This window comes from Suncus etruscus, chromosome 4 (genome assembly GCF_024139225.1).
Source record: "Suncus etruscus isolate mSunEtr1 chromosome 4, mSunEtr1.pri.cur, whole genome shotgun sequence".
NCBI classification, from domain to species: Eukaryota; Metazoa; Chordata; class Mammalia; order Eulipotyphla; family Soricidae; genus Suncus; species Suncus etruscus.
Window position 1 is genome coordinate 103802558 of NC_064851.1, and position 25202 is coordinate 103827759.

Here is a 25202-nt window from a genome sequence, read left to right on the forward strand (position 1 = left end):
GGATGGAATGTCCCACTGGGGCCCGGGCTACTCCACAGGCTGTGAGAGGAGAGAGGCGGCTGTGGGTCCTGTCCAGTAGGACCCCTGCCGTACCTGCCACCAAACTGCAACTGGCATGGAAGTACTTGTGGCTGTCCTGTCTCTGGGGAGGAGGAGGCGGCCCACACCAAGGTCAGAGGTTGGGGCTTGTGCCCTCTTGCTCCCCTACGAGCAGATCCTGGCTCAGAGAAGGGCCATTCATGCTAGAACAGTTGCTCCCAGACCCAGACTTTGGGGATCAGCTTCATTCTTGAATTGAGGCCCCGAGCTCTGTGGGTGGGTCAGCAACCTTCCGGGTTGCCCAAGTGACTATGGAGGCAGGTGTGAGGGTCTGAGATAGACCCAGAAAACCCTTTTGGGGGTAGAGATGGCCAGTGTGCAGATACCTAGCTTGTTCCGGGGCTCCTCTGGAGCTGCCTGCTGGAAATCTGGAGCTTGGAGCGGCTGGAAGGACTCGGTCTGTCCCCTTCTGGGTCTCAGGTCCCCCCATCCCCGCCAGACCCAGCACAGAAGACAGGAAACAGCAAGGAGGAAGGTGAAACCATAGTGAATTTGTCTTGTTGGAGCCCTCCTGCCCTGTCTCCCCCCCCCCCCAAGCTGTCTTCCAAGTATTATTTTTACTGTTAAGAAAATTTTTTAAAAAAAGAAATGTGAAATGTAATGTTTTTACAACAACCATATGAAATATATTTTATAAGGAATAAATGGTGCCTTGTCTGTGTGGCTGGCTGTCCTTGGCCCCAGGCTACCCCCAGGGAGGCGCTCGCTACCCCAGTGCTCATGAGTTCGTTGGAAGCCCTATGGATAGTATGAGCTTATTGCTTCATTTTGGGGTTTGTTGGTTTTTGGGTTTTGGCCACACCCAGTGGTGCTCAGGGGTTACTCCTGGCTCTGTTCTTAGAAATCTCTCCTGGCAGGCTCAGGGGACCCTATGAAATGCTGGGGATCAAATCTGGGACACTGAGTGCAAGGCAAAAGCCCTTCCTACTATTCTCTCCCCCCCTTTTGGGGGGGGCCCCTCACTCAGCAGTGCTCAGGGATCACCCCTGAGCAGGACTTGGGGGACTGGAGGTGGATCTGCCAGAAGCCAAATAAGTGCCTGAACCCCTGTACTGTCTCTGACCTGTCTGCTTGTCATGTGGCCCTCAAAGAAGTCTGGCCTAGCCTTGTTCCCCAGTCCTAGGCCTGCAGCCCGAACAAAGCTTTTTTTAAATTTGGGGGTGGGAAGAGGGAGTTGGTAGTGACAGTGGCCTTGGGAACACAGTTATGCAGGGTGAGGCTGAGATGCTGGGACCCCTTCGGGGCCCCACCCCTGCTTCCTACATGTGGGCATCTCTGCCCTGGGCCATAAAGTTCAGCACATTTGGGGTGCTTATGCTCAGCAGTCACTATCACTCCTTAGATCTAGATCTAGTCTGCCTATGACCTGCTTTGCATCTGTGGTAGGTGGGGGTCAGGGGATGGAGTTGGGGGGTAGGATTTGTGAGTTCAGATAGTTCAGTCCTGTTCTTTTTTTTTTTTTTTTTTTTTTTTGTATTTTGGGTCACAGCCCGGCAGCGCTCAGGGGTCACTCTCCTGGCTCTAACGCTCAGAAATTGCTCCTGCGGGGCCGGCAAGGTGGGCGCTAGAGGCAAAGTGTCTGCCTTGCAAACGCTAGCCAAGGGAAGGACCGTGGTATGGTCCCCCCAAGCAGGGGGGCAATTTCTAAAGCGCTTAGCCAGGAATAACCCCTGAGCATCAAATGGGTGTGGCCCGAAAACCAAAAAAAAAAAGAAAAAAGAAAATGAAAGAAATGGCTCCTGGCAGGCTCAGGTGGACCATATGGAACCAGCCTGCATGTAAGGCAAATGTCCTAAACTCCATGGCTATCTGTCCTGCCCCTCTCCTGTATCTCAGCAGCTTCCAGGCTGGAGCAACAGTCCAGCAGGCAGAGCACTGCCTTGCATGCAGCCGACCCACGTTCCATCCCTGTGCACCCCCAGGAGTGATTCCTGGGCACAGAGTCAGGAGTGAGCCCAGAGCGCAGCCGGGTGTGGCACAAAATCAGAAAAGCAACCACAGGGCTGGGGAGATGACTGAACCCATGGGGTATGGGGCCTCTGTCTCACACTTGAGGCCCAGAGTGTGACCCCTGTACCACATAACCCCTGAGCCCCATAGGGCACAGCTCCTAGATATACAACTAAAAAATTCAACCTCCAGATAGGGCAGCGGAAAAGGTGCTGATTGGACCTAGAACTGCATGTCATCACCAGGAGGGCCCCTGAGCCCAGCCAGAGTCAGCTCTGCACAGATCTCGGTGGAACCCTAAATCAGAAGGAAATCAAGAGGGGCTAGAGGTAGACGGAGGTGAGGAGTCAGCCTGGCTCACAACAGGACCAGATTATTCACTGGTACCAGTCCCTGAGCTCTGCTGGGAGTGACTCCTGAGCACTATTGGGAACGACCACTTAGTATCACTTGGAGTGACCTCTGAGCACCCTGGATTTGGCCTGTCTCTCCCCACATCTCAGTAAATTAACAAAGTCCAGCCAACCTACACGGTAACCATTTGCTCAGTGGAAGTTTAATGGGATGACATCAAAAGAACAGAACAATCAGAACTGAACAGAACAGAGTCATTTTACAAACTTCAGGGTGGCAATTGGGCCCCCAAGCGCTTTGTTGGCTGGAGCCTGAAGTAGGAGGGGGCAGTGGACGGGTCACATCATTGAGGAGGTACAAAAATACACTCTGGGGGCATCACATGGTCATCAGGGAACATGCCGTGGGCAGAGGGAGTGGGGGCCCCCAACAGCAGGGACAGGGACCCTCGAAGCGGGTCCAGTCTCTGAGCTCCTGGCAGGCTGAAGACATGCTGTGGGGGGTCATCGGGATACCTGGAGAGACAGAAAGGGTTAGATGAAATAATGGGAGAGCCCATGATTGGCCTGCTTTAGTCTGTCCCTGACATTGCGGGGAGAGGTCCAAAGTGGTCTGGGATCCCCAGCACCAAGTATGGCTCCTGAAAAAATGTGTAACTGTTTTTGTTTGGAGGCCACACCCAGCAATGCTCAGGGATTACTCCTGACTCTGCACTTACAGATCATGTCTGGCAAGGCTCGGGGGGACCCTACAGAGTGCTGGAGATTGAACCCAAGTCACTCGCATGCCAGGCCAACCTTCCTGCACTGTGTTCTCTGGCCCCTGTGAATTTTCTTTCAAAGAACAGTGTTGGGGCCAGAGTGATAGCACAACTGGTAGGGTGTTTGCCTTGCACATGGCTGATTCAGGTTCCATCCCCAACATCCCCATAGGGTCCCCCGAGCTTGCTAGGAGTGATTCCTGGGCACGGAGCCAGGAGTAACCTCTGAACAATGCAGAGTGTAGCCCCCCCTCACGACAAAACCACCTTGCCCAAACCCTAAGCTTATGAATCTCAGGCTTGCTGAGGTCCCTAGAGCAGGCAGATGGGGGGTCAGGGAAAGAGCGGGGGTCCTCCCTAGATGGACAAGACTCCCCAGATGTGGCTGGCTCTGTGAGCACCTGTGGTGGGACCCACTTTCCAGGTCAGTGTTTCTTGTCTCCTTCCTTCTAATATGCAGTGATTCCTATTACTGTGATTTTTGTGGCCTCTCTGGAATCTCCTGGAGGTTCACAGGATCATGGGGTCCCCTGATTAGGCTACTATGGGCTGTGATCAGGTATGGCTGGTGCCCACCAACGCTGGTTTTCTGCTGCATGGAACCATCTTTGGGCCAAGTGCTGCAGAATCAGAAGTGACTGTCAGGGCCCTCTCGGGCCACTGAGAAGAGCTTTATTTGTGGAAATTCAGCCCCTGTCCAGGTATTGATGGTGCTCAGGGTTTTTGCTCAGATGATTGATGGGGGAGGAGACGGCGTCTCAGGGCAGACAAGGAGCTGCCCCTTGCTTTGCATCCCTCGAGATCCAGGTATCTTGACAGGGCAAAGTGACTTAGAGGGGCTGCCAGGAACCTAGGCCAATGGGGGTTTGAGAGTGTTCTTGGCTCAGAGAGCATTGCCCAAGGCACACAATAGCTCCCTCTGGCAGGTATAGGGGCCCTGGGTGAGCATTGAGTTAGGTCCTTCCATTTGGGATAAGAGTCTACACTGAATAAAAGGGAGACTCAACATGAGCAGAATCAGGCAGGGCTGCCTAGGGGTTGGGCCGTCTGCAGTCCCCGAATCACAAACACCGCGGTGAGTGGCAGGTGCTGGGGAGACGTGAATCTGAAAGGAGGGGCTGGCCGGGCCTCACGATGCCACCCTCTGGTATGCATTCGGGGTGCCTAGGAATCCCAGCTGGGAGGCAGGAAGGACAGACAGAAGGAGCCGGAGCAGAGTTCAAGCGGTCAACAGAGAAGGGGGAGGCGATGTCCTGATCCTCAAGGTGGTGAGGGCTAACGGGCCAAGTGCCAGAGTTGTGCCCAGCAGGGACAGCGTCCAGGACACTGGGGTGCCCGAGTCACCCCAGGCCGCAGTGCACAAGTAGGAAACCAGGGAACTGGACAACTGCCAGTGGGCTGGAGCTCCGGATAGGGGTTGGGGACAGTCTACAGGGTTCTCTGGGGGTGAGGGACAGTCTACGGGGTTCTCTGGGGTTGGGACAGTTACGAGGCTCTCTGGCTCCTGTCCCCGAACATTCAGGGAGAGCCATGAGGCCGGATCCGCTCTCCCAGATGTCACAGCCTTGGAACCAGCAGCCGGGCTGGGCTGCTTCAACTGGACTCTTCGAGATAAGGAGTCCAGAAAGAGGGGGCGCTGCTGAGTGGTGGCCATGGCAACGGGGGTGCCCCCTCACCGTCCCCATAGTAACTAAGCCCCAGAGCCAGGGAATTAGTTATCGGAACCTGCCTCAGCGATCCCCATGGAAACCAGGCTCTGCCTGCGGGTGGTCTGGCCCGGTGTGAGCACCCTGGAGGAGGAGGCCCAGGAGGGGACACCTTGGGTGGGGTGTGCGTGGCTGTGCGTGTGCGAGTGGATGACTCTGTGAGTGTGCATAAGCGTGGTAGTGCGAGTGTGAGTGGGGTTGTCTAAGTGTGTGAGGGTGTCGCGTGTGCTTGTGCCGGGATCCCGGGAGGCCTCTGTGCCAGGGCGTCTGCACTCACTGGCGGGCGGTGTGGACGGTCAGCCGGCGGTTGGGGCCACCTAGGGCTAGGGGTGGCCCCTCTGGCGCAGGGTCCGGCGGCGCTGGGAGCGCAGGCTGAGCACCAGGTACTGCCGCATGAACTCGCTGAAGCGCTTCTGGCTCGCCAGTTTCCGCGCCGACTTGCGCGCGCCCGTGAAGCCTCCGAACCGCTTCTGCAGCTGCTTCTGCTCCGCATCTGGGCCGGGCTGGGGGTTCTCGGGGCCCTGGAAGAGGCTCCGGACCCGGGGCATGCGCTTCAGGTGCTGCGTCTCGGCGCTGGGGACCCCGGGCTGTGCCGGGGCGGCGGGGCCCAGTGGCCAGGAGTTCCCCGCCACGGCCGCGGCGCAAGGAGTCCAGACGGGCCCGTTGGGGCTCTTGCCCTGGCACTGGTGGACACACGCCTGCAAGGAAAGGGGTGGGGGCGGACTGCGATCAGCCTAGTGGGCCAAGATCCCACCACTCGGAAAGGTGGGGCTCATGAATCCAATCGGGTCCACTGGGCTCTGGGAACCCAGAAAGTCTGTTCTGCTCTCAGCCAGCCTTGGGTACCCTGTTTGGGGATCAGGGCAAATAGCACGGTGGTTAAGGCATTGATTGACCCGGGTTGGATTCTCAGAATCCCATATGGTCCCCTGAGCACCTCTAGGAGTATAACCCCTGAGTGTGGCCCAAAAATAAACGAACAAAAAGAATTGAGGCCTTGAAGTTTGCATTTTTACACACGCGCGCGCGTGCGCGCGAACCTGAAATTTATTGCTCTGGAAGGTGCTTTGAGGGAGGGGGCTAGCAAGGTCCCAGGCTTAGCCCTTAGCTTGTAAGATGCTGAAGAGAAGCAGCAGAAGTAGTTTGCAGACTGCTCTTTCCAGCTATGATCAGGTGAGGGTCTTATTAGGGGCCACTTTCCTCCCTCAGAGGGCATTGTCAGAGAGGGCTGAGCTGGGCACAGAGCCACAGGGTGGGGTTGCTGGTACTGTCTCGTGATAGTGGCCAGGATGCTGGTTGGTACCTTTTGTGTGTGTGTAAATTTTGGCCCATACCCAGCAGTTCTCAGAGGTTACTCCTGGCTCTGTTGTCAGGAATCACTCTTGGTGAGCTCAGGGGACCCTATGGGATGCTGGAGATTGAACCAGGATCAGCCCTCTCCACTGTCTCTGGCTCCAGTCCCTGATTGGCATATTTTATACACTAGAAGTTTCTGCCCCAACAAAGCATTATCTGATTATGGTAGGAAAATATCCTGCCAGAAATCAGAGGAAGATGGGTGTCTGGGGGGGGCACATGGGACACCCTTAGAAATGTACAAAGGTGGAGAGGAAATGGACCTTGGAGCAAACCTGGTTTAATCTCTTCCAAAGACTCAGAGAGCTCCCTCACTCCCCTGCAGGCTTGTTGTTTATGTATTTCCATATCCATGAGCAGGCAAAGGGCTGCTGGGCCCTTTGGTGGCCAGACCTTCTGTAAGCCCCAGGGTGTTTAAGCGCAGATGGAAATCAAATTGTGTGTCAGTGAGAAGCTACATTACCCTGGTGCTAACAGATGTACAGTCCATGTCGAAACCAGGCATTGGGTTGGATGAATTGAGCGCACCCCAGCTCACTCATCTTCACACTTGATTCAGAAGAGGGTTTGGGGCAAAATGAGGAAATGAGGCGAAATTGAAGGCGAAATGGGGGATAGCATTTGTAGTACCAGATGGGTACTTGAGCTTCAAGTTAGCCCTCTTGGGCGATGGGGGACCATTTTCTTGCCGTGAGCTAAGAGTAGGTTACTGCGCTGCTGTGAAGTCGCCACCCACACTGTGGGAATGACTCTCACAGGCCAGAGTCAGAGACAAAATGCCATATGGGCTCAAGAAGAATCTGAGCAAAGGAGGACTGTTTTCTTGCCTAGGGCAAGAGATTAGGGCAACAGGCTCGTTTGTCTGCTGGAAAGAAAACAAGCTCATTGGAACTGGCAAGTTTCTGGCATGAAAGACCCGAATCACTTCTGACAAGAGACATTTGGGAGCTATTTGCGGGAGGTGGTTCTGCCAGCTTATCCCAGGGCTAAGACCAAACGGCCAGCAGATAAATAGTGCAGAAGAGGAAACAGGAACCCTGCGGTAAATCAACTCTGAAAGTATCCTGGTAATAAAGATAGAACCAGAACCACCAGAGAGTAAGGCCAGATTCTTGGTGGTTGTTGCTATTAGTAGCTTCAGAAAAATGAAAACTTATCAGACCTTTATATTTGGGGGTGGTGTTTTATCTCTTTGGTCCCTAAAACAGCTCAGTAAGTCTAGTTTTTCTTTTTCCTCCTGGAGATCAGAGTATGATAATTAGGAGAGATGTTGCAGTGAATTAAGTGGTGTTGAGTCCTCTGCCCAACAAAAAACTCAGCCACACTCAAGTCATTGTCCTTAAGGGACCAATAGATTTTCGAGGAAGCCATGGGCCCAGAGAGTTCTAGAAATAGCCCAGGAGAGCCTACCTGGGGAAGAGTTTGGAGCCATAACCCTTCCTGAAATATCCATGCCTGGCTATGAATTCAAGGGCTGCAAGGCTTGGTTGGGAGGAGTGATTGCTCACTTCCTGTGCATTTCACTGAACTGTAATATGTTGGCCAACCATGAAAATAATAAATAAAATAACAAGTGGCCAGGCTCTGGGTGGGATGGAGTGTTAATGGTCATTGCCCAAGGCTTCCCCAGCTTATTATGTGACTTGTTTCAAAGCAGCCAGCAGGAGGTTTCTGGTGTTCCTGAGAAGGGAGAAAGGCTCCACATTCACGAAATCCTTTAGTGGGCATGCCTATTATAGGAAAGTCGGGACGAGCCAGGTGCCAGCTCCTAGGGAACCTGAGTACTAGGTACTGCTGCTACATGCTCCGACAGTGCAGAGGTTTCCCAGGACCACCAGAAAAGATGCTCCCCCCTTCAGGAAAGGGCAGGTGAGGGGGTTCAAGCAGCAGAGCATAGAAAAGGTAGGGAGCTTCAAAGACAGGCTGGTGGACATCCACTTGGACATCCAGGGGGATGAGGAGGGAAAAGTAGGAGAGGCATGCACAAGAGGGCCAAGAGGCGGGGCTTCTGGCAATGCCAGGCTGTGGTTGGAGCCCACAGAGAAGCTGGTAGGACCATACCTGAGGGTGCTTCCTGCAACCTGGGAGGACAAAGAGGAGGGACTTCTGACAATGCCAGGCTGTGATTGGAGCTCACTGAGAAGCATGTAGGTGCACACCTGAGGATGCTTCTGCAACCTGGGGATGCTGAGGAACTGGGTTTGATATAGGAAATGCATCTTCTGTTGGCCGAGGAGTGATGCTTTTCCTTTGGGGAAAATCAGAGTCCCCCACACATATAGATTATTTCAAGAGATAAGGGGCTGGAGTGATAGCATAGTGATAGGGTCTTTGCCTTGCAAACGGCCAACCCAGGACAGACCTGGGTTTAATCCCCAGCTTTCCATATGATTTCCTAAGCCTGCCAGGAGCAACTTCTGAGTGCAGAGCCAGGAGTAACCCCTGAGCGCCACTAGGTGTGGCTCAAAAACAAAAAAAAAAAAAAAGAGAGAAAAGAAAAGAAAAAGAAATATGAACAGAACAGAAGAGCAGATCTAGAGGAGAGGGGAAAAAAAATCAAATAAAGCAGAAAGGCCAGTTGACAGCACATGGAGAAAGATGGGGTAGGACATAGATGCAAAGCAAGTGGTCCCTGAGATTGGAGAGAAGTTTTATTTTCTTCATAGGGGCCCCAAGGTCATGGTCCTCCAGAGTGGCCCCCACCTATTGCTTCAGAATTTAGGGTGATGTCAGTTACAAAGGGATGCTCAAAATGCAGGAATCACTTGCTTGATTAAAAAATACTTGAGCCAGAGCAAGAGTAGAGGGTATGAGATTTCCTACCATACAGCCATCCTGAATTCGATCCTCTGGAGGCCAGAGTTCTGTCCCTGGCACTCACATCCCTGAGCACTGAGCCCAGAGTGGCACAAAGATCAATAAAAGCCTAAAATAGACCATGTAGATTATGTGTTTTCTACAAAGGTGTTTATAGGGTGCTTTTGTAAAATATTATAAAACCATAAAGGAGCTGGGTATTTGCCTTGCACTCGGCTGACCTGGATTAAATTCCTGGCATCCCACAGGGTCTCTTGAGCCAGCCAGAAGTGATTTCTGAGAGTAACTCCTGAGCACCATTGGGTGTGCCCCCTCCCAAAACAAACAACAAGAAAACAGGATAAGGACCTTTTCAATAGCCAGAATCTTGGAATCAACTCAAGTGCGTGAGAACAGATGAAGGGATAAAGAAACTGTGGTACATCTATACCATGGAATACTATGTTAGGAAAAATGAAGTTATGAGATTTGCTTATACATGGATGGACACAGAGAATATCATATGATGACTGACATGATTAGAGGGAGAAGGATCAACATAAAATAATCGCACTCATTTGTGGGATATAAGAAAACAAAGATGGGGCCCGGAGAGATAGCACAGCGGTGTTTGCCTTGCAAGCAGCCAATCCAGGACCAAAGGTGGTTGGTTCGAATCCCGGTGTCCCATATGGTCCCCCGTGCCTGCCAGGAGCTGTTTCTGAGCAGACAGCCAGGAGTCACCCCTGAGCAACGCTGGGTGTGACCCAAAAACTAAAAAAAAAAAAAAAAAAGAAAACAAAGATGGGGCCGGGAAGGTGGCGCTAGAGGTAAGGTGTCTGCCTTGCAAGCGCTAACCAAGGAAGGACCACGGGATCGCAGTTCGATCCCCCGACGTCCCATATGGTCCCCCCAAGCCAGGGGCGATTTCTGAGCATCAAACGGGTGTGGCCCAAAAATCAAAAAAAAAAAAAGAAAAGAAAGAAAGAAAGATAGCATGGTAATATATCTAAGGACAAGAGAAATGAAGGCCAGGAAGACTTGTCACATGGTAGGAAGCTTGTCACAAAGAGTGGAGCAGTGCAGTTAGGACAGAGAAGGGTCCACTATGATAGTTGGAACTGACCATTCTGGACAAGAACTGGGTGCTGAAAGGATATGAAGTGATATGCATGTTGGCCCTTGAAGATCTGGGAGAGGGAGGGAGAGAGAGAGGGGGGGAGAGAGAGAGAGGGAGAGAGAGAGAGGGAGAGAGAGAGAGAGAGAGAGAGAGAGAGAGAGAGAGAGAGAGAGAGAGAGAGAGAGAGAGAGAGAGAGGAGGTCTGCTCCAGAGGCAGGGGGAGGGGGAAAATAAACTGGGGACACTGGTGGCAAGGAAATGTGCCCTGGGGAAGAAGGGTGGTTGACATTTTAAGACTGAAATTCAATTCTCAACAACATTGTAACCACGGTGTTTAAAATAAAAGGGAAAAAAACAAAAACGACCTTTTCATACATTTGTCCCCTTTACAGCCACTTGGGGGGCGGGGGGACTTCAGCTCTGGCTCTCTTCAGGCTGTCTCTCTGCTCTATCCTCTTCAAACAGCCTTGTTTCTCCTCTCTGTCCTGGCCACCTGGTCATGACCTATTTCTGATGCCTATGAATTCAGCTAAGCTGGTCGTGCCTGTTGGTGATGGTGAGCAGCTTGGAGGGAATGTGAGCAATGTGCTCCAGCCTCAGTGCTCTGAGTGGGGGGATGAAGGGATGCAGAGGAAGCAGGTGAGGGCTGTGACCTCAGTTTCATGGAGCAAAATCCCCAGGGCCAGCACAGAACAGCCGGTTAACTCATCTCTATGCTGGTCTGCATAAAATCTTACTCTCAGGGGGCCGGAGTGATAGCACAGTGGTAGGACATTTGCCTTGCATGGGGCCAACTGGGGAGGGACCCGGGTTCGGTTCCCAGCATCCCATAGCCTGCCAGGAGCAATTTGGGAGCACAGAGCCAGGAGTAACCCCTGAATGCTGCTAGGTGTACCCCCTTTCTCCCCCCAAAAAAACCTCTCAGATCTGTGTGAAAGCACTTGTAACTCCACCCTGGATTTAGGTGTACCTACCTGAGACCCGCCCTTTTCTGGGAGGGGTCTTGGGAACTGGATATTAGGTATAACCTTACCTGCAAGACCCCTCCCATTCCGGGGAGTGGTCTTGGAAGGTTATATAAAGCCTTTGACCCAGGGGATTAGGGTCTTTGCCCTTTTGGCTTTAGGCTGGCTTTTGCCTCTTTTGGTCTTTGACCAGCATGGAGGTCAAAGGAAGATGGCTGAAAGGAGTTAAGATGCAGGGCCAAGAATAACTAGTGCTTGAAAGGTTATGATGTAGGCCACACACATGTGGGGGATAGGGTATGAATAAAGCTGATGCTTCCTGATGCCTGTCTCTGGATGAGTCTGATTCCACCGTTCACCTAAACCTGGGACCCGCCAGCTGAATGGGGATTGTGGAGCCACGTGGCCTGGGATGGCAGAGAAAGGCCTCCATCCATCTCCATCCAGCACCATCATTAATTATTTGATTCTACAAGCACTAATAAGGAAGGCAAAAGTTTGGACTTTGAGACTTTCCCCAGACCAGTCTACAGGGAAGTCGGGCCCAGAGCTCTGTGTCCACACCCAGCTTTTTTTTTTTTTTTTTTGTGGGGTGCCTCTGACCTCCCTGACCTCCCTTGTCCTGACTTTGCTACTGTTGTCAGCCCCAGGCTTCCATGTCAAGCTCCATTCTCTTCTCTTCCATGTCTTAGGTCTCGGCAGAGACTTCAGTTTCCCTGAGACCCTCTTTAGACAAGGCTGCAGTTCTCCACTCTGTGCCTTTCTCAGTACACAGTTCTCAGTGTCCTGGGAGGCATTAGGGGTCCCAGAAGATTTGTAAACATGGCTTGAGAGATAGTATGGGGGGTAAGGCTTATGCCTTGTAGGCAGCCAACCCAGGTTTGATCTCTTACACCACATAGGATCCCCTGAGACTTGCTAGGAACGATCCCTGTGTGCAGAGCCAGGACTAAGCCCTGAGCATCACAGGCTGTGCCCGACCCCCTCAAAATAAAACAGGGCATCCTTGCAAAGGAGTTTGACTTTAGAGCCAATGGTTGAGTTGTATGAGATCTGAAGAGAGGACCACACATGGAAGAAACCACTTTGTTCACGCAAGGCGATTTCACTGCCTTTCAGACTAGAGAGTCAGTAGGTGTTGGGGTCGCCTGATCTGTCATTTCAAACATTGGAGGGTGACAGATGGAGGAAAGGGGGGAAAGGGATCACTTACGTGCATGGGAGAAATGATTTCCTGTGACGATGAATCACATGGGGGTGGTAATGGGAGAGATGCTGGAGGAAATGAGTGGAAAAAAACGCAGATTGACAGACGAGGTGGAAGGTGATTCGGATTTTCTTTTTTTAGCCTTTCTGCAAATTTGCCAAGTTCTCTAATGTGAGTAGGCCTGAGTGTCAGAGGGACAAAACAGGTTTGAATGGGGGAAAGGACCTGCCCCCACCTGGTGACCTGGCAGCCCCTTCTTGCAGAGTGCCCCCTGGAGGGTGGAGGTGCCTGTGGACCTACCTCCAGGCTGAAACCTTCTGGCGGGGGCTGGAGCCTGTGGTGGCAGCTCAGACAGTCCCTCTGGCAGCTGCCCAACGTGTTGCCTGAGCAGAGGCTGAGCAGCAGAAGGTCACAGAGCAGGATTTTCATTGTGCAGCGCCGGAGCCTGCAAGATAGAGATGGCTCAGGTGGGCTGATTCGAGGCAGAGGACCTTCACACAGGGACCACGCTGGGGAGTGGAAGGGGACCCTCTTTGGAGGGCTGCATCTGGCCAAGAACGAGGTGGCCAGTCTTTATCTGCAGGGGTGATTCTCTGGGTCCTGCTACCCAATGCACTTGCAGCAACACTGTTGACAGCTGTCTGTCCTGTCTATACCCTGTGAGAGCCCTCAGCCTCTCTTCATGGCAAGAGGGGGTGCCTATGTGTCTCAGTATCCCAAAGTGAGGTCCTTGAGGGAAGCTTGCAACCCTGGCCTCTATTAAAATGTGGAGTCAGCGATGCCTCTGCCCCAAAATGGGCCCTTCCAGAAACTTCCTCCAGGCTCCAGGTCTCTATGCTCTGCAGACTTGTTTACCTCCTTCGCCCAACTTCTGGACCTTATGCCCTGATGTTAGGGACAAAACACAGGCCCAGTCTCGTGGGGCCACTTGTTAGAAAACAGAAGCATCCTAAGAGAAACTGCAGCCTGCATTGGTGAGCAGGAATGTCTGTTCTTTCTGCAGGATGGAGTTGGTTTCTGGGCCATTCCCCCCTTTTGCCCTGCCCCACTAGTTCCTCTCCAAATGCAGTCTCCAAGCAAAGCACCGAGCCAGGAGCTAATTCCTTGGTGCTGTACCATGTTGGATACCTGTGGGGCCAAGTCAGAGAATGAAGCAGCAAACAGGATGAGCCGAGAAACTTTTAGGGATTGTGTATGTTCCTAATTGGGAATGTATTGAGTTTTTACACTATTCAAGATCATTCTTCTTTGCATATGCTTGTCCCTCCTGGGGAGAAAGTACTTCTGGATTGGTCCCCTATCACAACCTGTTCTCCACCCTTGAGGTTGGTCCTCCTCTTCCTAATAAAGTCCTCAGGACAGAGAAACTGCTTTCATTTTCGGTCCCACAGTAAGCCTGCCTGCCTGCTGGCATCCTTTGCCTGCTTGCAGATAGCTTGTGGTGAAAGTTTCTGAACGTGCTTTATCTTCCTAACCTGTGTGAATTATTTTCTGTGTTGACGTTTGCTTTCATATCTGCTTTCTCCAATCCTCCAGGGATTGGGGTATGAAACTTCCACTATAGGAGTGCACGTGCCAGCCCATGGAGGGGAGCTCAGGAATCCTATATCTACACTGCATGCCGGCTCTCCTCGGAAAGCGAATGTCAGAAACAAAATCAATTGCTTTGCTGTGTCTCCGCTCAACCGTGACGGGCATGTGTGCGTCTGTGCTAAGGCGGCAGCCTTTCCGGCACTCGGTTAGATGCACAGTCTGACACCACCCAGTGTGGGTCTACGTTTCTAGCATGAGAAGCAGCTAATAGGATGAGGAACAGGACCCCCAAGGCTCCCCTGGGGAGACCACCCAGCTTCTAGGGGACGACATTTGGGCATTTTCCCAAAACAGGATGTGGCTAGCATTGGCTCCCTCATTGTTATATCCAGAGAGGACCTGGAAGAAGAGTTTGCCAAGGGCTAGGGTCCAGGACATGAGAGTCAGGAACACAGCCTGTCGCCTGTGGTAGGTCCTCTACAAAAGGATAGAGCATCTGACAACCAGCCAGCGTTTGCATTTTATCTGCCAAAGTCGGGGTGTCCTGAGCATGTGAATCCTGAGCCTAAATGCCTGAACTCATGAATACAACTCATGCCTGTTTCTTGCCCTTGATGAGCTGCATGGCCTGATGGACACTTCATTCACCTTATCCATCTCCCTAATGAATTGGCCTCACTCCAGCCATGATCAGACCTGCTGACGTCACTTCCTACCTGCAGTAATTGCACTGTCCCCCTCCACCCCGGGGGATGGGGCAGGGACTTGGCATTGCTTCTGCTTTGCCTCCTCATTGCCCGCCCTCGCATCCCTTCCACTCAGCTGACTCCTCCGATGACTCATAGGGTCTCCAGTTCTCTCTGGTCCTTCATGCCTTTGAATGACAAAGTGTTTAACTGTATTTGTCTTGGAGGTTGGGCCACGGCCATCAGGCCTGGAGCTAACTCCTGGCTTTGTGCTCAGGACAACTCACATGGCCCTGGGAATGAGCCCCTCTGCCTAGCCAGTTCAGGGAACTGTGTCCCTCTGTTTCGATGGCATTTTAACCTGCAGGGGAACCCAGTAGGGGGTCAACAGCTAAAAGGGAGGGCAGCCCCTGTGGCCAGGAGCTAAGAGCAAATGTTTTCTCATTTGTCCACACTGTAGACCCCGAGTTTTCCATAACTCAACTTCTGTGTCTCGTTTGCAAAGCTGAGAGTGTGTTGCCTGTGATGGCAATAGGGCTCCTACAGTCCACCCAGGAGTGGAAGAAATAGCACTAAGGGATAAAGCTGCTGCACATGGCTGACCCGGGTTCGATCCTTGGCATCACAGGTGGTTCCCTGACTGACTACCACCAGGAGTGGTTCGTGAGCTTTGATAGGTGTTGTCCAAAAATACAAAACAAAACATACAACCCAAGACACTTCAAGAGGCACTTGGCACCCTTAAACCCTCTGGAAAAGCCCTGAAACTCTCTCTCTCTCTCTCTCTCTCTCTCTCTCTCTCTCTCTCTCTCTCTCTCTCTCTCTCTCTCTTCACACACACACACACACACACACACACACACACACACACACACACCAGTTCAGGGCCCTCACTGGAATAATCTGGGCAGTTTCTTTTTCCTCCCACCTGGCTGGCACCCCACCTCCCTGCTCTGTTCCTGAAGGCTTCTCTGCTTCTCTCCAAAGGGCAAAGCCACATCCACAGTGCCCTCTGCCCAGAACCCAGCACAGGGCCTGAACTTAGATGTGTCCCAGAAAAGTTCACAAGCATAGTGGGAGCTTAGGAGCGCCAGGAAAGCTTCACTCATACAGTGGAAACTTAGGAACATTCCAGAACGGTTCACACACACACAATGGAAACTCAGGAGCATCAGGAAAGGTTCACAAATACAGTGGCACAGGGAGCCAGCAGGTCCCTTTGTATTGCAGGCAGAAGAGGCCTTTGGTTCCTGCAAACACTGCTGGTACCCCCATCCTGGGGACTGGGCTTCTGAAGCCAGAGGCGGCTTCAGACCCTGTGTGTGCAACTAGGGTGCCAGAGAATTGCTGGGTTGGGAGTGGGGGTGAAGCAGATGAACACACACACACAATCACACAGACACACAGACACAGACAGAAACAGGCATACACAGATAGAAACAGACAAACACAGACACACAGACACACACCAACACCCACACCTACACACACACCCTGGGCTGGAGGCAGGATGCTCGCTCTACTAGTGGGCTGACCCTGGGCCCCTGAGGTTTTGCTCGGCAGGGCAGTGAGCCACGTCTGCTAGGGATCAGGGTTCGTTTGGCTGCTCAGTAATTCTGACAGACCCAGTCACAGAGCAAAAGGCATCACAGAGCAAAATGGTTCAGGGACCAGCATCTCCCATCCCGGGACAGCGCACGGCTTACTGTCCATAACCACACGGTGGCGCTGTGCGGGTGCCACAGAGAGAGGCCAGGCAGGGAGGAGGGCTCAGAACCCAGGGGGATCTGCTGGGCTCACCCCTTACCAGATGTTAGGGACATGCCCTCTGCCTTTGCCCTTTGCGTAAGGCTTTTCATTTTTCAGGAATCTCATTAAAACTCCCTTCACTGGGGACTGGAGAGATAGCACAGCGGAAGGGCCTTGCACACAGTCGAAATGGGACAGACCAGGGTTCGATTCTCGGCATCCCATTTGCTTCCCTGAACCTGGCAGGGATGATTTTTGACCACAGAGCCAGGAGTAACCTCTGCGTACCACCGGATGTGGCCCCCAAACAAAACCCCCCCCAAACCAAAACTCCCTTCCCCTTCAAGGAATGTTTGGGGGATCACCTAGTGTTTGTTATCTGACTTTTTATGAGAAAGGGAATTCCGGGGACACTGAGCCCCTCCTCTCCCTGCTGCCAACAGCCCAAGGGGGTCAGCTTTGGAGGGTTCCTACCTGGAGTGCTTTTGCCAGCCTCCTTCTGCTGCTCCTCTAAATCTTGTTTCTGCCATGCAATCTTGCAGGTCTGTGGAGGGGGGACAGTACACCACAATCTCAGATGGGTGGAGACTCTTGGGACCAAATGGTGATAGCCCCAAGTTCATGGACATGCCCACCACAAATGCTTCCAGTTAGTTGGACTTTGGGCTTTTCTTTGTTGGCTTCTTTTGCTTGGAAGTGAAAAATAAAAGGTTTTGTTTTTGTTTGCTTTTAGGACTATTTTAAGATGATCTCAGGTGGGAAAGGGAGTAGGGAAGGGGGTGCCTGCTGGCGGTGCTCAGGGCCCATGTTCAGTGCTGCAGATCAAAGTAGGGTGAGGGCCAAGTGTGGTGTGGGTATGGCAAGTTCCTTAACTCTCTCCCTCTCTTCTCTCTCTCTCTTCTCTCTCTCCCCCTCTCTCCCCTCCCTCCCCCCACCCCAGGGCTTTACAATTCTGAACTTTTTGTTTTTGGGTCAGACCCAGCTTCACTCGGTTACTCCTGTCTCTGCTCAGGAATCACTCCTAACTCCTGGCAGGCTCAGGGACAGGGGTGAGGGGTATGGACCATATGGGAAGCTCCAGTTGGTTGTGTGCAAGGCAAATGCCTTTCCTGCTGTGTTATTGTTATAGCCCTGACATTTTATTTTTATGCCCGACTTTGTCTTCCACTGACCCAGATGCCCGTGGCCCTCAGAAGCTGATGTGGTGGCCCTAACTCCTTTCCTGCTCACTGTCTCTCACGACCGCCTCCTGTTTCTAATCACCGCCTCTTATTTGGGCAATGACATCCCGTGAATTGAATCGTGCCTCTGTTAGCAAGATGAAATACCACTGTGGTTATTTTTTTAGCCTTAATCAATTTGCATGTAATCTTGCTTCCAGGGGCAACAATCTAATTAGGTGCTTATCTGTTTGGAGAATTACATACAAAGCTGGAGCTGAGGGGAAAGTTAATTGAATTTGTCTTCTGACCTAGGAGAAAGCCTGTGCTTTCGGGTTCCTGAGCAGGAAAGAGGTGATGTCCCCCTGCCCAGGGATACATGCCAGTGTCCAGCCAACTCATTTCATTGACCTCATGAGTAACATGCTCTTGACAAGATTTAGACATTCCCAGATCAACCCAGAATCTCAGAATGACTTTATTGATTCACTATTGGTTTTGTTTGGGGACCCAGTAGTACTCAGGGGTTCCTCCTGGCTTTATACTCAGGAATCATTCCTGGAAGTGCTTGAGGCACCCTATGTGATGCCAAGGATTAAACCCGGGTCAGCTGTGTGCAACACAAACACCCTCCTCTCTGGCCCCTAAAGGGCCTATCTTATGGGGACTCAGTTTCCTCTGTCCAAAAAGATAGTGAAAGTGCATCGCTTTGGGGGTGTGGTGGGGACCTCCAAGCAAGCTCAGGGGGTATAGATGGCCACTTCTGGTCAAACTTGCCTAATAAGGCTGGACGACCCAATGCCTGGGTCCAGTCCAATAGTGCTGGGCAGCCAGAATTACTCTAGCGGTAATTGGGTATCTCCAGGACCACAATTTGGCGGTGCTCAAGCCAGCCACATGCGTGATGTTGGAGACTGAACTCGGGGCTTTGCTTGAGATAGAAACAGACAGAAGTGTGGAACTAGAGGTGAGATCTCTGAGCGGCCCATTTGGGGAGCCAGGTGGAGATGAGTGAGTCCCATTCACACTGTCACCCAGAGCAGGAGAACAGAGCTGGGGGACCACCAGACAGGAGCAGGACTAGTAGTAATAGGGACCATTAGGAAATGTCTCTTTGGCACTGACAGTATCAGCCACTGGTTGGACCAGATTGTCCGAGTCAGCCACGGTGTTAGAAACCTTCTTTGTGTGTGTCGGATGGAGATAGTGCCACAGAGCTGTGTCCAGCCTAGAGATACAGGATCTGGTACTTGCCACGTCGGGTCTACATGTAACATGGACTCTCCCTCCTTCTCTCTATGCCTGTGTCTTGACCAGATTTCTCTCACATACTGTGTAAAGCTCATTTGTGCAAGGCTTGTTTCCCGCAAGCTCTCTCCATGCCCTGCCAGTTAATTCCCTAGATTGCTTGAGTGGTCTCACTGCCTGCGTGGGTTATACTCTCCCAGCCAGGAGGAACAAGGAGGAAGGGCCAGAGGGCCAGAGGATGGGGCTCCAGGAGGAAAAGCCTGGACAGAAGAGGACTCAGGTGGGTACAGCAGGGCTGCGGGGGTGAGGGGCTGCAGATAGGCACTGAAGAATGGGGTGAGGGCACAAGGGGAGCAGAGCTGTTTTGGGGGCTGCCCCAAACTTGGGAAGTGGCAGTTTTTCCATTGTCCTCCCCTCAGCACACAGTCAGAAAAACTGTGAGGGAATCGTATAAAACCTGTGAGGAAACCTCTGAGCATTCTTCTCCAAGGGCTCAGAAAATGACAGATTCCTCAAAGCTGTGAATGGGAACCTGTGTGCCTTCCTACATCTTCAGCCAGTCATCTGGGAGGGGGGCTACTAGGAGGAGGGTGGGGAGGGCCAGAACATTTCAGACACAATCAAATCCATTAAGATGCAAATGAGAGGATGTATGAACAAAAAGCTAAACTAAAAACCCACCTCCATCCACTCAGTCTTGCCTAGCACTCAGGCCCCAGTTTCCTCTGGCCCAGCCCTAGGCCGGATAGGGTGGGGAGGAGGCAGGCCTGAGCCCCCAGGGACACAGCTGCATGGGGGGGGGCTCCCCTTTCTTGTCTGTGTGAGTGAGGAGCGAGCTGTCATGGGAAGAGGTGAGGCATGAGAGGGACAGATGGGAGAGCAGAGATGTATGTAAAGTGCTTCCTGGAGACCCCAAATTCCTCAAGGACAAGCTCTACTCCCACAACCCATGCTCACCCCTCAGGCATTCAGGGCCAGCAAGCCTGGGTTTGTGCACAGAAGGTTCCAGGACGAGGCAACTGGCAGCCTATGAGAAGCCGCAAACCACCTCCCTCCAAGGAACTGACCACCCTAAAAAGAAGCGCCCTGGCCCTCATCAATGCACCCCAAATCTCTGAGCTGGTCTGTGCTCTGCAGAAATCTCCCCAGTAGTCGGAGCACAAATAGTAATAGACAGCCCAGGGTTTGCAAAAGCCCATTGGGGTGAAGGCGTTATTTAGTATAAAGCACACCCAGCTTTGATGAATGGGGTGTGCAGAGCCAAGCCTGCCCCTTCCTGGCTCCCTGACCCAGCAGGGGTGAGGGGGAGGCCGGGAAGGAGTTTCCCAGATACTTTCTTGGTTAGGGTTGGGGTGTTTATGAAGCGACCAGGGGAGGCCCCTTAAACCAGGCAGACAGAAGAATCCAAGAATCTCTTCCTCCTGAGACATGAATGGGAAATGACCCAACAATTAAGTTTCTCCCAGAACCCACAAGTGCTTCTTCTCTGTCTCTCACTTCCCATCTGCCCCCACCATCTCCACTCAGACACACCCCCCTTCCAGCACTGCTCCAGTCTCCTGGAATCTCATTCCTTCAGCCCTGGCTATTCTTGGAAATTCCAGCCTGGCCTTATGCACCCCAATTATCCCTACCCACAGTGTCACACACCCCCTTTGCCCATCCAAGTAGGAATTCTATCCTGTCTCGGCTGTATCCTGAATGGCTGTATCCATTAATGGCACTTAAACAGCAATGCTCCGTTTCCTCAACAGCATCAGGCCATGAAGGCTGCTCCCTCTGGTCCCAGAGTGGTAGGGACTGGTGAGGGACAGAGGCGTGACTATCACTGGGAACAGCTCACACTTCCCAGGCCTTCCAGTGTGTGGAGAAGTCATGAAAGAGCCTGGTGACAACAGAACTGGGAGCCTAATCCTGTGTGCCCTAAATCCCTAGCACCCCTCTGCCTCCAGCTGATAAGCAGGGTCTGCAAATGGGCACGCCAGGATACTCCACAGCGCCCTCACCAGGCAGTTCTTGGTAGCACCTGGAGTGACAGAGTTCTGTCCATGGACCTACGCTGAGGCTGGGGGACCATCTTTCTCTCCTAGCAAAGCAGGGAGCTCAGTGGGCGTCAAGGGACATGCATTCTTGGAATGGAAGGTCTCAGCTCACTGGTGTGAGCAATGAGGCAGTTTTCACCGCCACACTTTGTAAGAGGAGTAGGTGCATGTGTGTGTGCGTGTATGTGTATGTGTGTGTGTGTGTGTGTGTGTGTGTGTGTGTGTGTGTGTGTGTGTGTGTGTGTGTGTGGCGCGCGCTCGGCGTGAGCCACCCACAGGCAGTGAGAAAGCGCAACGGTTTCTTTGGGAGCTTTTGAGAAGCCAAGCAGGTGACTTTTCCTCCTCCTCCCGGCAGAAAACTCGGCTCCAGGCTTGCTGGTGAATGCCAGGCGAAGCTCATCTTTTGTTCGTCTGCCGAACAATGTTACTGGTTATAATTGGGGCAATTATGGGCTGCTGTGTGAGGAAGCGAGACTGCAGATGTCTAAAACCCTAGATCAGGGTATTCAAGTCCAAAGCAGCTTGCTTTAAATAGGCTATTTCCAGAGTCATCCTGCCTCACTTGAAATTCCCCCCGAACTTGCCCTCTGTGTTCAGAGTGCGGTATGTGTGTGTGTGTGTGTGTGTGTGTGTGTGTGTGTGTGTGTTTGGGGGGGGGGACAGGATGGCGGAGGATGGAGGGGCTGGGTAATCAAGAAAGACACACAAAGGGAGGCAGAAAAAAAGAGAAGCTGAAAGAGAGTGGAGAGAGAGACAGAGAGACAGAGAGACAGAGAGAGAGACAGAGACAGAGACAGAGAGACAGAGAGGAGAAAGAGAGTTTGCATCACTTCTGAGACATATAGACCAGCAAAGTGCAAGGAACCAGCCGAGTCCCCAGTGGTGCGTGGCTGGAGACCAAGGTCAGCCCTGCAGAAACGGATGTGAAATTCACGCACAGCCTCGTGCCCTGAACCCCAATACCTGTCACGCTTCCCAGATCTGACTCTCCACACACCCCACACACACGTACACATACTTCCCCATCACGAGCCATTTCCATTTGGTGCAAACGGAAGAAGGATGCCCCGAATATAAAACCCCACATTGAGAATATTGTGGCTAGGGAAGAACAGCAAAGCAGCCTCAAAGGGAAACAGCTCCCAAGGGTGCCGGCTGCAGGGATTTCTCTGCACCCCGAGCCTCCACACCTTGCTGCCTGCATCCTCCAGAACCTTACTCCACAACCGTCTCTTCTCAGCACACAGTCACGACCAAGAAGGGGCACATCTGGGCAAGTAAAACTTTTCCTCCTTTCCAAGTTCAGCTTTTCCTGCTTCTCTTGAGGATTTGACAAAACCAGACAACTGGCCTCTTATCGCCTGCATCCCCCTGGTCAGCCCCCAACCCCATTCAAGCATTGAAAAGAAAATGGATTGGGGAAAAAAAGGCCCTCCCGGCCGCTGCCTTTCTGGACAAAGGAGAGGGATGAGAGCGAGCTTCTACCAGGAGGGCTCCAAGCCGATTGTCTAGAACCCGAGTTCGCGTGCACCTTACCTGCCTGAGAGGTGTCTGTGCCGGGCTGCTGAACTGGGTGCCGCTGCCGGCTGAGCCACTGGGCATATATATCCTCCCCACCCCCCCACGCTCAGCCCTCCCCTGCCCTGCCCACCTCAATGACACAGACGCTCGCTGACCCCCTCAGCCAACAGCAGAAACGTCTGTCCCAGTCTGCCTGGCTGGGTGCTCGGACCTGTGTGACATCGCAGCCTCTGGGCCGTGCTCCGCTTCACCATACCTGGGTTCCGGCCGGGGAGCCCACAGCTGCTGCTCTCGGCTTCTGTCGGCTTCCAGAGACTCCGAGCTCTGAGGAGCTATGACGAGCCGGTGGGAAGAAACAGGCTCCTGGGGGCAGTGGCGAGGCAGCCCCTCAATCCTGAACCACCTCTGTGCCTGAGGAGTGAAGGCACAAGAGCAGGCAAGGGAGCCCCCCCCCCCACTTCCCCTTTCTGATGTTTGATAGGCAGCCGCCACCTGCAGACCCCAGGACCGAGTGGTTGTGCCAGCCAGGCCGTGGCAGAAGGGGGGGTCTAGTGCCCACCATGTGGCATTGGGCAAGGTCCAGCCTTGAGGCTTACACAGCAGAGGTTGTAATGAATTGGGGCTCGACTGGCTGAGCTAGTTATGACCCTGCGGGCCCTGGGACCCCTTGTAAAGAGAGGGTGTCAGCCTAGCTGTAAGGAGACAAATGCTTTGTATGGGGCCTTCAGGTAATGAGACTGAGTGGTCTGTTCCCCTCTGCCTTCGTACACAAATAACACCCCACCGCACCCTCCAAAAGGCCATGCCTGGTATGACAATAGTATGTCTAGAAAAATGTGTTTGATTTTTTGTGGGTTTTTTGGGGTGTGCATATCTGGCAGTGCGCAGGTCTTAACCCCATTTCTGTACTCAGGGTTGACTCCTGGCTCTGGCTCTGTGCTCAGGGCTGACTCCTGGCAGAGTTTTGGGAGTCATGGATGATGTTAGGGATGAAATCGGGGTTAGCTGGGTGCAAGACAAATGCCTTAATTTTGGCATAATCTCTCAAACCCTTTAAAAGTTAAGTACTGGGGCTGGAGAGATAGCATGGAGGTAAAGCGTTTGCCTTTCATGCAAGAGGTCATCGGTTCGAATCCCAGCATCCCATATGGTCCCCTGTGCCTGCCAGGAGCAATTTCTGAGCATGGAGCCAGGAGTAACCCCTGAGCACTGCCGGGTGTGACCCAAAAACCACAAAAAAATAAAAAAAATAAAAAAAAAATAAAAGTTAAGTACTGGCACCTTGTGCGGGGAGCGACACTATTGAAAACAACCCCCCATCTGTCTCTCTCCTTCTCTGCAGAAGAGGGTCTGCCTCCCCCTGAGTCCCTTCTTGCCCCCAGGACACTTGAGTTTTAACCCTGCTCTTCTCTGCTTTCCCCAGGGGACCCATAAGCAGCCCTAGGGTATGTGTCTCCCTGGGATTGGGCAGAGGAAAGTGAACCCCAGTTTCACTGCTCAGGGGGCACTAGACCAGTGCTTTTTTTTGGGGGAAATTCTGAAGCTGTATCATGCTCATCATAATGAAAGCCACAGCCTGCATGCTTGAAAACTGTCACGTTCGCAGGCGTGTGAATCTAGCTCAATGAGGAAGACAGAAGTGTCAAGGAAACAAACACGTCTGTCCTCAGCCCCCAGGCCTCTGGATTTTGAGGTGAAGCCTGCTTTGGATTCTAAGCTGCCTGCCCTGGTTCTCACTGGGGTTTCTGTGGCCACAATCATAAACCCAGGCTGGTGCCACCAGGGTGAGCCCGGGGAAACTGCCACTCCCGTGCATGACAGGGGCTCTGCTGTGTCTCCTGCTGTCCCGTGGGGGACCCAGACCTTCACCCTGTGTTCACTACGGTAGACAGCTGCTATGGTAGATATTGGTGGTGCCTTGGTCAATAGTCATGACCTGAGTCTGCTATACTAAACCACATGGGTTCTATGCCAGGTGGCACTGCACGGCAGAAAGCCTCTTTTAGGTTTGGGATCTTCACAAGCTGCCACTAATGAGGTGGGCTTCTGGAAAATTATTTGAAAGGGGCCAGCTCAGCTAGAAAAAATCTGTGGCTCTCCCTGGCCTGCCTTGTGGAACACACCAGAAAGGCTGGCGCTCCAGCAGCAGTCTTGGATCACGAGGGACAATGTTAAAAATGAGAATCTTGGGGCCGTCGCGGTGGCGCTAGAGGTAAGGTGTCTGCCTTACAAGCGCTAGCATAGGACAGACCATGGTTCAATCCCCCAGCATTCCATATGGCCCCCCCAATCCAGGAGCGATTTCTGAGTGCATAGCCAGGAGTAACCCCTGAGCGTCAAACAGGTGTGGCCCCAAAACCAAAAAAATAAAAAATAAAATTAAAAAAAAAAAAGAAAATGAGAATCTTGGGGCTGGAATATTAGCACAGTAAGGAAGGCACTGCCTTGCACACAGCCATCTTGGGTTTGATCCCCAGCATCCTATATGGTCCTCTGAGCACTGTCAGGAATGACCTCTGGATGCAGAGCAAGGTATGACCCTTAAGCATCAGTTTCAAATCTCAGCCTGAGTCCAGCTCCCAGTTCTAGGTAAACTAGCAAGTCATTTATTGGGCTCGTAAAATGCTGCAAATGGGCGAGGTAGGCTGGGACTTGAGGGCAGCTCCATGCTAAGATGGGTCCTCTCTGTGTCTGCACCAGCTGCAGGCTGGCTCTGGGAGACTGGTTAGCTGGGTGTCCCGGCTCTCCCCGTGTTTGTCCCACACCCTTCCAGCAGTTCTCAGAGCTAGACTGCGATGCCAGTATAATCAGGTGCAATTAAGCAGGGGGACCCAGCAGCGGAGGGATGTTGACTTGCAGGGCAAGAGGGGTGGGGAGGGTACTGCTTCTGTTATATCTGTTGGCAAAGGACAGTTACCAGGCCATTGGGCACCAACAGGGTGGTCTTCAA

General features: G+C 52.6%; 1 protein-coding gene across 1 annotated transcript; it reads right to left on the reverse strand.

Annotated features, from left to right (window-relative positions):
• Positions 1-2587: 2587 nt before the first annotated feature.
• PNOC (prepronociceptin) lies at positions 2588-22338 on the reverse strand. Its single transcript, XM_049771153.1, has 4 exons — positions 22268-22338; positions 12614-12758; positions 5147-5567; positions 2588-2918 (listed from the first exon to the last, which is right to left on the reverse strand). Exons 2-3 carry the CDS (start codon positions 12740-12742, stop codon positions 5193-5195), a joined length of 504 nt encoding a protein of 167 aa, XP_049627110.1. The 5' UTR covers positions 12743-12758; positions 22268-22338; the 3' UTR covers positions 2588-2918; positions 5147-5192.
• Positions 22339-25202: the final 2864 nt, after the last annotated feature.

What these genes read in the sequence shown, in the direction of transcription:
- PNOC (XM_049771153.1), bottom strand. Translation starts at nt 12,742, where the DNA reads ATGAAAATCCTGCTCTGTGACCTTCTGCTGCTCAGCCTCTGCTCAGGC. An exon ending in CAGAAGGTTTCAGCCTGGAG is followed by an intron (nt 5,568 to 12,613) that starts GTAGGTCCACAG and finishes CTTTCCTTGCAG; the next exon opens with GCGTGTGTCCACCAGTGCCA.